The sequence below is a fragment of the Magallana gigas genome, chromosome 2, assembly GCF_963853765.1.
Source record: "Magallana gigas chromosome 2, xbMagGiga1.1, whole genome shotgun sequence".
NCBI classification, from domain to species: Eukaryota; Metazoa; Mollusca; class Bivalvia; order Ostreida; family Ostreidae; genus Magallana; species Magallana gigas.
In genome coordinates, this window is record NC_088854.1 from 50,412,871 (window position 1) to 50,429,475 (window position 16,605).

General features: G+C 34.2%; 1 protein-coding gene across 1 annotated transcript; it reads right to left on the reverse strand.

The window, feature by feature from the left end:
* Positions 1–412: 412 nt before the first annotated feature.
* Positions 413–14,439, reverse strand: LOC105321972 (integrator complex subunit 5). The gene is made up of 23 exons (XM_066077010.1): positions 14,388–14,439; positions 13,836–14,037; positions 13,574–13,677; positions 13,306–13,460; positions 13,085–13,177; positions 12,763–12,964; positions 12,324–12,441; positions 11,439–11,514; positions 11,043–11,131; positions 10,895–10,909; positions 9,743–9,783; positions 9,479–9,615; positions 8,041–8,149; positions 7,669–7,850; positions 3,400–3,596; positions 3,152–3,270; positions 2,850–3,053; positions 2,460–2,728; positions 2,206–2,276; positions 1,728–1,876; positions 1,273–1,377; positions 687–729; positions 413–542 (listed from the first exon to the last, which is right to left on the reverse strand). The coding sequence occupies exons 1-23, from the start codon at positions 14,415–14,417 to the stop codon at positions 433–435; spliced, it is 2,820 nt and encodes a 939-aa protein (XP_065933082.1). The 5' UTR covers positions 14,418–14,439; the 3' UTR covers positions 413–432.
* Between the last annotated feature and the right edge of the window lie 2,166 nt (positions 14,440–16,605).

Below are 16,605 nucleotides of genomic sequence, written 5' to 3' on the forward strand. Positions count from 1 at the left end.
TTCACTCATTTATACATGTATAATCTCATTGAAGTTTTATATTTTTCTCGTTCCCATTTTCTGACGGTGTAGTGAGAAATATAATTTATAAGGTACGTGTACACATGTTCATGTATTTGGCAAACTTAAAAGTTTGTCTTGTAACAACTTACTCAGAAAGTTGTATATATCTGTATTAAATACAGTTCATATTTTTTTCCCTAAGAAATTTTGTTTTTATCAGAATCCACAAGATTTCTCTCCATTACAACATATGAATACATTAATCATGTGGTTCCAAAAATGGGACTTGCATACATGTAAGTAAAGCTCTGCACAGTAGCTATATTACACAAGTTTTTCATAGGAGCCTGTAAATGTCAGGTTGCTATTACATAGCTAAAATCCTTCAAGATGCAAACAAAATCACACAAAGTCATACACATAAATTTATTAATCTGATGAAGAAAATGGAGAGAAAAATCGTCCATAGAAAGCTCCCATTTTGTCAATGTTATTATGCATTATGGCTCTGATGGTCTCCAGATGTCTTAGTTCACAAGCTGAAAAGTAAACAAGAAATATTTGTAAATAAGTTATTTTAAATAAATACATAAAATGTTTCCTACATGATCAACTGTATACAAGTCACTGAGTGAGCCTTGCTATCTGTAAGCTTATTAACTATGTAGGGGTTTGATATTTACCTCTGGTGTTGACCTCATCAGGATCCTCAGTGGGAGGAAACTCCTGTCAACAAAAACAGTCAATGTTAGAATGCATACATTCCAAATCTTATTGATCAATTCGAAGTTATGCCCCTTGATGCACACTATTTTTCTACACCAATGCTTTTGTTTCCTCAGTTATGATTGATTACTCTTCGTCTAGAAACTGTACAACCATGAAGTTGTACTAATGTTGAAATAGTTCAAAATATGTCCTCTGGTAAAAAGTAAAGCATTGTGTGCAGAAGTACTGGTTCAAATCAGAATATCAGCTGTAGTTTATAGCTCAGTTCAACAGTTGTGAAGAAAATGGATGTCATGATGTTTCTATTTTCATTTTTTTAAAATTCAAATTTACAATTTAATTTTCTATCGAAATATATCCAACAACATTTTTCTTGAAATTCACTCATTGAAAACTATGCTCAAACACAATCAGCTACAACCCTGGGTTCAGATTGTGTGTACATGTTCATATTTTATAACTCTCTATCAAGTTTGTCTTTTTGTGTGATGGGGTAATGTTTTTTTCTGATCTTAAGTTTTTTTACAGCACATTAATTACCTTCATGTAGCGCCACACAGACAACAACAACAGGTAGACTTCGTAGGAGGTGGAGGTGTGGAACAGTTCCGAGATATATCTCAGGGGGGCAGGCAGCAGCCGACTCTGTCAGAGACCATAGGGATTTGTTAAAAAAATATTATTGTTTTATAAAAATAGTCTCTTTCATCTTAGTTAATGAAAGTTGATGTAAAACATTAAGCTTGCATTTCATTTTCAATCGTAGTTTGTTAGTAAAGGGAAATAACTTTTTATCCAAATGCTTCTATTGCAATTTATGATTTAATTTAACAAAGAATTCATGTAAGTGTCACAATTTTTTTTTTTTATCTAAGAAACACAAAGTGGCTCTAGTATATAAATGACATTTCAATGAGTCAACGTCCTCTATAAAGATGACATTGTTTTCATAGATGCTCTAAACAAAAATTTACAATAAAGACATTGAAAAATACCTTTCCCAAGTAAGTAACAAGATGAGCTGCTGCGTCTAGTTGTTTGGGGGTATTTCTAGCGGACTTTTCTCTTGAAGATTCAAAATGGATCATTAGTGAGGCCGTCAGAGACTTCAGAATGGGAGAGCACCTGCACATAGTTAAAGGACCTGAAAAGACAAACAACACATCAGCTGGTTCATGAATCTTTCAAACTTGAATTAAACTTGAATCTTTCAAACTTGAATTGAACTTATAATAATAGATTCCTAATACATTGAACACAAGGAATTTACAGCCAATAGAAAAGCTCAGTGCCTGTGATTTTATTTTTTCGTGCTTTGATAAAAAGTGATCACAAAATAAGATATTTATGTAAAAAAGGGAAATCCACAGTGTATGAATCATAACTTAATACTTTTTTCAATCTCATACAATTTTCTAAACCTTCATTTTGTTGAATCAGATCTTAAATTACAAACAATCAGAGCTAACTTACTTGCTGCATACAGATCAAGTATTTGCCAGAGCACTGGATTTTCATCCATATTTTTGTAAATCTGTAAATCTCTGAAATACATGTATAATAAAATATATATATACAATAAAAAAATATATTTGTTCTCATTATAGAAACTTTGATAATTTTTAATGTAATTTGAATACTTTCTTTAAAAAAAAGATACATCAACATGTTTTTTGATCATCCAAAAAGCCATATTGAACCTGTATTGTTATTGCCTTAAATTATACCTCTCTACAGTCATTTGAATGGACTCCTCCTCGGGCCAGAACCTGTTGTTGTACAAGACGTCGGGCGTAATCTGCTCCGTCATCAGGCTCCCGATCATCCGACACAGATCTCCGGACACACTCTGTCCATGGGACGGCATGGCCACAGACTCGTCCACCTCCATCGCACTCTCCGCGGTGGGCGTTGTCACTTCCTCTATCTTCTTGGTCTGATGAGAGCAACATCTCAGGATACTCATGAGGCACTGCTTATTTCTGTCCATATGAACCTGTACGATTTATACAAATAAATCAACAGCCTGCATTAAAGATGACACTTTGTTTTAATAGTTTTATGGAAGGGAAATGTACATGTGTACCTGAAGGGATTAATAATTAATAGTCTATTACCTTCGGAAGGATAGGTCCGAATACTGAGGACCTCAAACCTTGACCTATGACCCCTGCATGAAACACAGTGGACTGAGATCTGTGGAGAGTTGTGGTCAAGCCTTGCTTTTTGTTGGATTCATACAAAGACTGGAAATTCTTTTTCTCCTTTTCATCCTTTGATACAGGAAGAATTTGTTTTGCACCAAACAAAATGGCAATGTCCTATAAAATACAAAATACAAATGATAATTTCTTTTTTACTATAAAGATTCCAAGGCAATAAAAAAATTCAGTAACTTAAATTGTTTATAATACAGTACCTTAATGAATAAACTTTCTATCAGAAAACGAAGAGCGATACACTGAATAAAAGTCTCTTTACAGAGATATTTCAGACACAGTCGACAGGCATGGAACATGGATGAAGAAGCTCTTGTGTCTAAAAAAGAATTATATTTCATCTATTACCTATAATAAAATACCTGTGACAATTTAGATAAACTTCATTCACAAGTTTACAGCAAGAAGATCAATTAATAAGCAAAGTGGGCAAACAATAGATTCAAACCTTCAACTTCTAATGATCTGAAGAAGAAATTGAGTAAAGTTGAACACAGTCTGAGTGCAGTTGCACTTGAAATGTTGGTGGGAATCTCAAGGGTATTGATGACCTTGACAGCTTTCAATACAAGGTGAAGGTCATCATTTGTGAGCAGGGGTAAGAATGCCTCCCACTGCTTCTTCATGCAGAATAATAATGTAGATCTAAAAAATAAGAGATTTTGTTGTGTTTACTTAAATGTCATAGTAAAAAGCCGAATTTACTTTCTTAAGAATCATAAGTAAAGAAAAGGTTTATTTAATAATTTTATTCATCTTCATGTTTTTCTTCAAATATTTGATATAAAGAACTAGGTACGGTATATGCCAAAAATGGCCCTATCTCTAAATCGAACGATATTTTACTAAAAGGTAGACATTAATATGTAACTTCATGAAATAGAACAGTTTTGATAATTTCTTCATAATTTTTGTGTGTGCCACTGCTCAAATAGTGTGTCATTTTAGTCATGTTATAATGACGTCGCATTTAGCATCGTAAGCAATGGGATTCATATGAATCATCCCTCATAATAGTAACGTTAAATAAGACGTTAAGTTGTATAATGATCATTATTATGTACATATAATTATTAACTTATATCTATTCACGGTAAATGAAAAGTTCAATATCTCGTGTGCTTCTGGAAAGCTCAAATTATAGTGCTCCATATATAAATCAATGTTAACACATCTGCCTTTAGAATAACGTTACATCATTTATACATTCTCTTTTGAAATGGTTGATATCTTTTTTAAAAGAAATAAATATTGTAAATTATTATAGTCTTTAACAATTAATCATAATCTGATTAATTTCCGTATTTCAATTTGCATCCAAACTAGTTATGTTAGGATTAGGGCTCGCAGTGTGGTTTCAAAATACGAAATCGGGATTTTCTTGATAAGGTAACAACTTATTTTTGTTATTGGGTGTTTGTGTCTTCGCATTCGCCAGCATCAACGATAAGTTTTGTTTGAGATATGCATGCCTGAAATCGTTGAGTATAAATGCATTTATGCCATAAACAATCCGCTTGTTTTTTTCATCTTGTATTTTCCCATCATATTCATAATTTTTGTGTCCCCTGAAAATATAAAGCGTCGCCGTAATCGATTTACCTTAACGGGTTTTTAAAGGTTTTTTTTTGTTATTTCCGAAAGGCAAACAAAGTTGCGATCAGTAGTTACCGTTGGTATTTCTATATCATTTGAATTAACACTTACCTGCGGAAACCATTACACATATTTTAAAAACAAAGGGTTTTTGTAAAAAATTGAAAAATACCTTTGCATGCAGATTTACATGAACCGAATATTTCGGGATTATCATTATATAACAAAACCTCAAAAGTCAGTAGCTAAATACTGTTTATTGTACCTTCATATTAAATACTTAAATCTGTATGGTTTAGACGCAGTTGATAATCCGTTCTATTACACTCAGCGTTGGCAACACACTTGGCAACGGGTAACACAACGAATTTTTACATGCCCGTAAATAATGTGCGTACAGTTCGCTGTAGAATTCACGTCATTTTTATATAAAAGTAGAAAAATTTTCTCTAAAATTAAGACATTCAGTATAATAAAAAAAGTGCCTGTTTGGGAGGGTAACAGTTGAAATTGACACCCCTCGAACATCATTGTCAACCTCTGCTTTGCGTTGACAATGGTTTTCTCGGGTGTCAATTTCATCTGTTACCCTCCTAAACAGGCGCTTTTAAAGTAATGTTCTTAATGAAACTCGAGGAATTTATTTCTGCGTAAAATCACAAAAAGCACATATCGCGGGTTTTAAAATCTCGCTTTTATTTTTCGGACATATGTCAACTAATTGAGACTATGATAAAAGTTTGGCGTTTGTGATTTTATATTCTCGCCATTTGATTCAAAACAGTTGAGTCGCGGAATGAAGTACTCACGTAAATAAGGAATATAAAGTATGTGACACAAAATGTAAGGAAAAACGGTACAATACATACTCTTGATTTATAAAAGTAGTACATTCAGTTTATTTATTCAATGAATTAACTGAATAGCATTACCCTTTTGATAACATTTACCGTTATCAAAACTAAAGACATGATCACAGACAGTTGTTCTTTCTTCAAGAGAATGATATAAAGTTTCGTATATTTAGAATGAGTTTAAATATTTGTTTTCTTTATTACTTACATGTGATGTACAATTTTTACCGCGCGCCGTATACTATTTTAAGTTTCATTTGTTCCAAGAAACAAACGAACGATTTCATTAGTTTTTGATAAATGATAGTCATTTTACTCTCAAATGTGCAATACATTGATATGAAATACTTTTAAATCTTTATAATTAACCATAGATAATGCACACTGTGGTTTAATCGATCCATCCAACAGTCAATCACCTGTCAATCAAATCAGTCTGCGAGCTGCATCATGTGCTCTTCCATTTTCGTTCAATTGTTTTTCATTTCAAGAAACATGCGTCTAACAATAACTTATTTTGCAGTATTTGTGATGTTTGATGTCATGATTTTAGTGCCTCTGTGAAGATTAATTCTTACATACACTACGTTGTTTAAACTCTCTCTCTCTCTCTCTCTCTCTCTTTCTCTCTCTCTCTCTCTCTCTCATGTTTGTGCAAACAATACAGAAGTAATAGTCTTGTTTGCATGGATTTTATTCATTTTTAATACTAATGGTAAGTATAGCGCTTTCAACGCATGAATATACGTTTGTAGACTATCATCGGCTTTATCGGTAAAAATACTATTTGTACATATTAAAACATAAAGTAAATGAACCTGTGCTTGCAAAAAAATTTATTCACTGATGCAGAAAAATAGTAAAACTAACAAAATGAAAAATATATACATGTACATTTGACTAAACGGCAAACGCACGACATGATCGCGGCAAGGTGTGAATATCAGACCGTAGGCCTATAGAACCTCTATATCGTTAATATCATCAATTACTTGTCCTCTTGAATTAATTTAAGCATTGAAGATTTGTCATGTAAACTTATTTTAAATATTTTATTGTATATCACGGTCTACATCAGCAACCTTTAGTTTGATGTCGGGAGTCCTCTAACAATGTCGAGTAAAAAAAAAATCGCTAAGCTTAACGTTAATTTCTTTCACTTACGACCCGCCTTACTCAAAGAATGTGACGTCATGTAAACAAACTTGTTCTGTACATGCGTTTGAAATGTTTCAAATGAAATTTACTGATATTTTCTGAGTGAATGGATAATTCACCGAACATTTCTATAAAAATATGGGACTTATTGTAGAAGTAATGATGTTTTCTTGTGTTGTGTAAACAAATATGAATATTATGCGGTGGAAAAAAGTGCTACTTTGTTACCGAAGGCGTTTCAAGAGCTCGAGAGTGAAGTATGGCGAATATATATATATATTTGATTTTAATCATTTGCCAAGTCGAAGAATCGTTTCAAGAAGCTCAAAGTATGTAGTGTGAATGAGGAAAAAACTATACAAAACCTACAAGTACGTGGAAAACAAAAGGAAACATGACTCAACAGTATACGGTAGGCCTAAATACAGTTGACGGAAGACCTAAAGTGAAAACAAAAATGATCACGTCCTATATTCACTATCATGATAATAATTTATCAGAACTTATTATTGATACCATTTTTTTGTAATGAAAATTACTGAAGATAAATTCATCTTATATTGTCTGATTTTCGTCATCGATAATTGATTATACAGCGAATATAACCGCATCTGCCTGACTGAATCCACCACTAAAACTCGTCACAAAACGGGAAATTTAACTATCAGCGCAGGCCTCGAGCAAAATGTAATCATGTTTAAATATTTTCTCTTTTTAATCATATTTTAATAAATTATGTTTCGTTTTGCTCGAGGACTGCGCTCTATATACATTTTCAAATTTTATAGTAAAAATTGCGTTGAATATGTTAATTTCCGGTAAACATCGTGCATTTAGCGGATGCTAGTGTTGCTTAGCAACGCTTTGCACGATTATTTTTACGGATTTATCGCTTACACTTGACATCATATTTGTAATTATGCATTTATTTACTTTTCATAAACAACTTGAAAAATGTTGGAATTTTAGGCATTTATACCATTACAACCGTACCTAGTTCTTACAATTATTAAACTTTCTGTGAAAAATCATAGTCTCACAGAACGTTTTGAAAAAAAAAAAAGGCTAGCATACAACAACATTTATATGATGACAGAAATTACCCTGACCTTTCACTGTTGGACTTGGTTGACTTCTCCCATTCCATTATGGCCAGTATGTTTGCCAGTATGATGTTGGGCTGAGAGATTTTGTAGGATCGAAGCTTGTCTGTTACTTTTTGTACAACCACTGGCAATACATCTCCCAGCTTCACCTCAACAATGCTCTGTAGCTGAACAAAGCGGCACAACTGAAAACAAAAATCAAGATCCCTTGTTAAACGTCAGTTACAAATGCAGATTTAAAACAAAGAAGGTTGTAAAAGACAAAGGAGAGGGCAAATTAAAATTTTGGAACTTGTGCCCAATCCCATTGTATTAAATGATTACATGTACAATTATATACCAGTATGTTTAAATCAAATCATGTAAGAGGCCGACCTGAACATGTGAGGTAGCGTTACACAGGATGAACACCATCATGTCACTGGTCAGGTCCTCCCCACTGGACAGACCGATGTATGCCGTGATCCTCAACAGCCAATCCCCCCTACAAGGTAGCAGTGGAGGGTCTCAATATTTATGGTGTTCAAGGTAAATGTTAACAATATTATTTTATGACTTATTACTATTTAATGTACCGGTATTATACATATTAAATATCAAAATTAATATGATCATTACTTAAGGAATATTTTTTTTCAATTTCAATATAAACATATTTTCTGTTAATTCATAGCTAAATTCATGGTTGAAACAGTTTTTTAGGTCACTGATGCTAGTACTTATAGTAAGGTCAATGTATAAAACTATCCTCTAAATTAGAGCAAACTTTTCACATATTAAAATTTTTACAGATGTTTATCATTCCCGAGTCCTACCCTCTAAGCTACTGAATCAGCACAAATTATCCACACTATTTAACATTAACACTTGTCTGTCTCGTTCTGATTTTATAAACCTGAGATATCAGCAAATATTTACATAACCTGCTGACAAGGATTATTAATTTTTTCTGCACGGCTAGCTGCCTTCAAACCCAAATAAACCAACAAAGAAAGCATTTTCTTGTTTAAATGTAGATAAGGAGATTTGTGTATAGGTTGCATTGCAAGTTACTTGGGACAAGGCCATCAGTTCAATGGGGCCTAGTCATCAGTTACCGTTACCTTGGACCTAGTCATCAGTTACCTGGGACCTATAAACATCAGTTACCTGGGGCCTATAGTCATCTGTTACCTGGGGCCTATAGTCATCAGTTACCTGGGGCCTATAGTCATCAGCTACCTGGGGCCTATAGTCATCAGCTACCTGGGTCCTATAGTCATCAGTTACCTGGGACCTATAGTCATCAGTTACCTAGGACATATAGTCATCAGTTACCTGGGACATATAGTCATCAGCTACCTGGGGCCTATAGTCATCAGCTACCTGGGGCCTATAGTCATCAGCTACCTGGGGCCCATAGTCATCAGTCACCTTGGACCTATAGTCATCAGTTACCTGGGGCCTATAGTCATCAGCTACCTGGGGCCTATAGTCATCGGTTACCTGGGACCTACAGTCATCGGTTACCTGAGGCTTATAGTCATCGGTTACCTGAGGCTTATAGTCATCAGGTACCTGAGACCTGTAGTCATCTGTTACCTGGGACCTAGTCATCAGTTACCTGGGGCCTATAGTCATCAGCTACCTGGGGCCCATAGTCATCGGTTACCTGGGACCTTGTCATCATTTACCTAGGACATATAGTCATCTGTTACCTGGGAACTAGTCATCAGTTACCTGGGGCCTATAGTCATCAGTTACCTGGGACCTATAGTCATCGGTTACCTGGGACCTAGTCATCATTTACCTAGGACCTATAGTCATCTGTTACCTGGGGCCTTTACTGTCCAGCAGCTGCCTCAGTATACTAGTGGACTGATCTACCAGAGACGACAGGAAGGGGACGTCAAAGGACGAGTCCCTGTGTTTGTGAAACACTGATCTCTGGAGCTCAAAGATCAGCCGGTTCTGAAACAACAAACAAGTCACTATATCTTTGTGTCTCTTATCTCCAGAAAATTCATGGGAAACTTTCTCAATTTGTTTGTTCTTTTTAGATTTAATGTCTGATCTATTACTTGTACAATGTACTCACAATAATAATGGCTCCTACTTCTTGCACCTCAGGACATGGACAACTAGAAAACTGACCAGTCAGGAAGGGCCCCGCTATGACAATTAATATAGAGAAGTGAAAAAGACTTTGAATTCCATCCTCTTTATATTAACAATGATGAAAAATAAATGCCCGGCAGAAGATGTAAAGAACTGGAATATATAGGATCTCGTGATTTGTAGTTGGATATGATTTTCATCCAACAATTAAAGTGTTTTTTTCTTGAGCCTTAGTGAGGGGATAAAACACACAAGTTGGATAAAAATCATATTATACTACAAATCATGAGATTCTATTTATCCCATATTTTATACACCGCAATCAATGTTTACACTGTTTATAAAACTCTACATTATTTTTACTTCATTATGCCTAGGCAAATCCCATTGTAAAGTCATAACTGTGGAATATCAAAAAAATATCCAATGAGTCATATCCACGGGATAAAGTGGGTTAACATGGGATGAAATAAAATTTGTTAAAAAAACAAAGAATTGATACCAATGCAATGATACCTAGGCTTTGCCTCTATTCAATAAAACTATCATAAATCATTGTGTACGGTACTTTAACCAAAAAAAATATGAATATTATATTTCAAATCCATATTTCAAAGAATGTACACAATACTACACATCATTCAAAATTGACCTTAACTTCAAAACAAAGTTCATTTGCAGACACAGGCAGTGCAGTAATTAATCTCAATGTGACAGATAAAGATAAAGCTTAGGATTTTCTTCCTGTGGAAGGTTAATTAATCCCAAAGGACAAATATTGCACAGCCTTCCATGTGTACAATGGTAACATTCTCAGCAGTTATCTCTCTTTGCCCATTCATTCTCAGCAGTTATCTCTCTTTGCCCATTCTTCTTATGCATAGTTAGGAATCTACCCCACCACCCCAGCTCCAAACCAGAAGACATAGAGAACCAAACTTAGCATCAAAATATGTATTTCTGCCTACTGAACTACCATACCAAATTTGAACTTGATTGGGCAACCATAAAAAAAGTTATTAGAAAAAAACAGGAAATTTGTGGACGGAAGAGTGACAGACGGACGGACGGACAGAAGGACGGACGGACAGAGTGATTACTATAGGGCACCCGCAAATCCTTGCGGGGCCCTAATTATTTGTGTTCACTGAAATAAAGGATATATTATATAACACAATATGAAATTTTTAAAGGATAAGATAAATTTAATTTCATCAGACCTTAAATGTAATATACATATCCAAAAATCAGGTTTAATGCATCAAATCTGATATTGTTACCTGGTGATGCTATTCCCAACAAGAATTCTAAGACCTCCAGAGTGGTGAAGTCAATCTTCATAATCAGTTGTACCACCAGGGTAATCAAACTGTAAATACACAAAATGAAACAATCTATCAATGATTGTGAATACCCGGTACCTTTTATCCTGTATAGTAGCTTTTGTACAATAATTGTACACCTAAAGATGTATTAAAATATTTGTGCTGAAAAAAATAATCTCAGTTTTGAGATTTTTCTAAATCATTTTTGTCCTAGATCTCCAAATCAGTCTTGGTCAAGAAAAAAACCCTGAAAATCTCACTCTGCAATTATCATAGAAACAAGTGTGATAAAATCTTCAAATAATCTAAATTTAATAAATATATATCTATACACATGTATTACACACAAACCTCATATATTCTGGTGCATTTCTTCTTCTCCAAGGTTCAAAGTTGGCATGCAGCTTGTCTAACAACTGGGGATTCACTATTGTATAACAGAAGAAATATTTTATCTACCGGTAAATAAACATGAGATGTTTGTGAAACACTTATGCCCCCCTTCCTTGGAAACATCCACGAAGAAAATGAAGGGAAACTGCAAATAATTGGAATTTTTCTTTCAAAGGGGCATAACTCTGTCAACATTGCTCGAACGTACCTAAAATCGAACTTGACCAAGATATTATTATAATAAATATGTATACCAAATTTCATTAACAGAAACTGCAAATGAGTGGAATTTTACTACGTCCAAGGGGCATAACTCTGTTGAAAATTGCTTAATCATACCCAAAATCGAACATGACCTAGATATTATCATGATAAATCTGTATAGCAAATTTCACTTGAATACCTACAACCTCTGCAAAGAAAATGCATGGAAACTGCAAATAAGTAGAATTTTACTAAGTCCAAGGGGCATTACTCTGTCGAAAATTGCTTCAATGTACCCAAAATCGAACATGACCTAAATATTATTATAATTAATGTGTATACCAAATTTCAATTCAATATGTGCAACCTCTGCGAAGAAAATGAACGGAAACTATTGGTGGACTGACAGACATACAGACAGATGGACAGCAGCAAAGCAATATGCCCTCCCTTCTTCGAAGGGGGGCATAAATATGATTTTCTCCCCAACAATACCACTACTCAATGTTTTCATATACATGAACAAACATTCAGTTTTCTATAAATGAACTGTACATTTTAGTCTAAGATTCATTGCTCCTCAGTCAACAGATTTAAGATTTTCATGAGTACGGTAGTTCACTATGAGGAATTGCTTACATGACTTGATGAGGTCCGTGCTAAGGACCTGGAGGAGCATGTCGGACCTCGAGGCCAGCTCCAACAGGAAAGGCACTGTGGTCACCTTCACCACCTCACTGTCAGACTTCATGCTTTCCTGAGGAATAAACAACAGTCCGTGTTAGTATATATAGATTATCATTAATAGTAGTACATATAATTTAAGTTCATATATCACAGACACTAGATTTTATCTAACATGTGGTACTATAAGAGAAAGTCCTCAAAAATACAATACAAAAATACTGTTTATCCTCTCTGTTTATGAAGTATGCCTCTGGAAAAAACTTCTTCATAACAATTAAAAATTGCATTAGTCGTAAAACACACAAGTACATCTTTCATTTCTGGCAGTAGATCCAATAGAAAATTCTTATACTATAAGAAATTCACAACAAAGTGGACCCTATCAGCTCACCTCAAACAGCTTCATCAGGGCGCCGCGGATGTCCTGTCTGTGTTTGGACGCCAGGTGACCCAGTATATCCACCACCGAGTCCATCTTTGGAACTTTCTCATCTCCTCGGTTCTCCATGTCTGGACGCTTGTTTCCATGGTGACAAAAGTCTTTCAGCCCACACATTAGTACTCGAGTTATTATTGTATTTGGAAAGCATGATCTGCAAAAATTGTACAATTTTTTTTAACTTGATCTAGTAATGTGTTGGAAATATTCAACTGTTATTGATTCTTAATGCACTTTAAGTATACTTGTAGTGTTTGTTAAGTTTGATAACTACCCAATATGTGCAACAACCCAATCAAAGTGAGGACTGTATTTGACAGAGGCTTCCAGTAAAGCATCTACACAGACATCTGGAGCACTGCCAACCCTTTTAATTAAAAAATAATCATTAATGATACAATAGGCTTTGATATTATTTTCAACAGTTTATACTTCCAAAAAACACAACTACTGAGTACAAATAAAATGTGTTGCAAGATAGATAGGAGTACATACATTGCAGCAAAGCATTCTGTGGCGACTTCCATCAAGGCTTTAGTAGGTCGACATGTGACCCACATTTGAAGGAGTTCATTGAGGGACGAAGTTGAGGATAATCCACACTGGTGGGCATATTTACAGCTGATGTGTCCTAGTAACTCTAAAGACCACTTCGAAAAAAAAATTTCACATATTTCAATACTAGACAATCAAACTCACTGAATATGTTGACATTAATAGATGTAAGAAGGTTAGAGAGAGAATGATGGAGATATTTTATTACATTAGAAATAATTGGTGCCCAGGCCAGAGGGTTTGTCTTTATGAAATTAAACAGGACACCACACACATCTTGGATGACCACATCTAGACTTGATTCTCCTTGTTCTATTTGAAATAAAAATTATAACATTATGACCATGTTTGCTTAAAAATTAAATGTTACAATATCTGAATAATTATGTCTACTTACTTATTTTTCTTTGCTAAAAAGAATCATCTTCTAAAATTGAAAAAGACTGAGAGCTATTGCTATATGTTTTCACCTTCATAGGTAGGATCATCGCTGTGGAGAATATGGAGTTTGACAGCTTCATCAAACAGAGAACACAGGTGTTCTAGGACAGCGTGCCTGGCCACAGGTAGGGTCTGGAGGAGGTGTAGGGCTGACCTGGCCAAGCTCTCATGACTGATGGACTTCTCTTTGCTCGTACCCGCAATAAAAGTCCGTACTTCAGACAATATATCCTGGAAGAGACAAAGTGTCAGGAATTTCAATAATCATATAAACAGGGTACATATAATCTCTCAGTATTGTTTATAACGAATGGCATCTCAACTTTCATCCTAGTATTTAATTTTTTTAAATCATCAATTAAATTTCTTCTTTATTCAGTATTGTTTCAGTATACAATACTCATAAATTCATATATTCCAACCGAATTGCCTCTGCGAGTTAAACCCTCCCCGACCTAAGTCCTTTAACATGCATTCTGACTATCATAAGCATGTAAACAATCAATCAGAGAATTTGTAATTTTACTCATTTACAATTTTATACCAATTGTATTACTTATATAATAAAGAAAAGATGTTACTTTTGAGCTGGAGGGGCCAGCCGCAGCCATGTTAAAATTTAAGTAACTCGTACATAACATCATTCGTTTGGGATAGCGTAAATTCACAAGTCTCTCTCTCTCTCTCTCTCTCTCTCTCTCTCTCTCTCTCTCTCTCTCTCTCTCTCTCTCTCTCTCTCTCTCTCTCAACTCGTGTGTGACACTATCGACAAAATATTGTGTACCTTTACTTATTTTGTAAAAATAATTAAAGAAAGCCGATTCAGAAATTGTATTCAAGTACCCTAATCATTGATGTATTTAATTTTCATTTTACCAATTCAATCACACAGTCTTTTATATCAATACAAGATGGTTACATTGAAATTAATGTTAAAACGGGCTTGGCCCCTGTGGTAGAAACGAGTACATTTTCAGAAGGAAAAAGAAATGAACTCCAAATTAAGGAAGATAATGGAAGATAGCACAAATGTCCATTTGTTTAATTCACAATTTCAAATTCGGGGTCATTGAAATCTATTTTTTTTAACTATAGTCCCTTTAAATATTTTGATTAATACAAAGAAAAAAGTGTAATCAGTTTTGGTGGTTTCGAACCCTCAAACTGGAATGGTTCTCCAATGTTTTATACTTTGTTTCTGGTGCTCTTATCAGTGATGCATTTTTATAACAACAAAATGAGATATTTAAATGCCATAGGTGACTTTGGCCATGAATTTACGGGCTAATATTATTTTCCCGAAACATTCAATTGCCGGAATACAAAACGATAATTCTTAGTCATCAATTCAAGTTTATAAAATATACTAGTAAAATCATTGAAGTTCTAAAAATTGCACGTACTAAACATACATGTATAAAGATTTTGGTATGCATACACCGGTTCAAATAAACATATTCCAGGTAACCCAACTAAGGGTTACAAATCGATGTTTTGTTGAATATACATGTACATTGTTTGGATCGATGTTTTGAAAGAATAATCAGATTTAATGATATTTCTATTTTTCAGCATTAAGGACATTTTACACGTCTAATTTTCCCATATTCTTTTTAAATATATGTATCTGCCCGGGGATAGCTTGAGTTTAAACTTACGCGAAAAGAAAGTATCAATATAAATATTCAAAGAAGCCCTTTGGGCTTCACAGAAGTTGACCACGTACTTAACCAATCTGGCGAACATTTTAAAATTGCTATTTATTTTTAAACGTGCTACGAAAGCCTATTAGTATCAGTATTTTGTATTAAAATTTAAAATAAAATGAAGGCGTAATAACGCTATTCCAAAAAGGGGTACTAACGTATTTCCAAAAGGCATAATAACGCCTTTAAAGACATAAAGGGTAATCGCATTTCGGGAAGGCATTACCTTTCTTATTGGCGTTGTAACGCCTTTTCTGCGTTCTAATGTCTTTTATTAAAAAGGAAATTAATTTACGCTTTTTGCGTTATTACGTCGTTTATTTTATTTCCCCGTAACATATATGATTCTAACAAGTTTTTGTATCATTAAACAATTGGTGTGAATTGTATAAATATAAAACTGCACCAACCCCAGAAAATACAAATTAAAGTTGCTTAAAAAAATAATGGAGAATGTTGAGGAAAGCATTTAATGGGGCATGGCATCCGTGTCAAGATGACCAAGAGCGGAGTCATTTTGGATATTCCCGATTTTCGTCGACTTTTGGAGAATTAAACTACCCCCATTTGTATCAATGTTGAAAAACGTTTTCACCTTTCAACTTTTGAAGGAGTTGAGACAGTGATCAATCGTTAATGTCGTTTTTGTCTTGTCATATATCTTAACTATCTATAAGAAGAGACCAAACTAAAACGGAGAGAGAGAGAGAGAGAGAGAGAGAGAGAGAGAGAGAAAATTAATACTTCGTTTGTTTACGATACCGGTACAGTACATAGTAGTCTTCTATAATCACACGATGCAGTTTCTTTATTATCATGGTGAGAAACATAGTAAATACACATGTAATGTGATTGTCTATTCTATCTATTCAAGAAAAGTATTCCCCCAGACCACTGCTCATTTTTCAAAAAAAAAAAGCCCCCAAATTTGCATATCAGTTCATTTCAAGACTTTGCATGTTTGGTACGAGGTAAGAATGTCAGATACCAAGAAAATTCATTATATAACATTTTATCTTTAGGATATCTCCAATTTTAAACACGAAAAAAATTATTACTGCAAAGTATTTACTGTATCCATTCATACCAATTC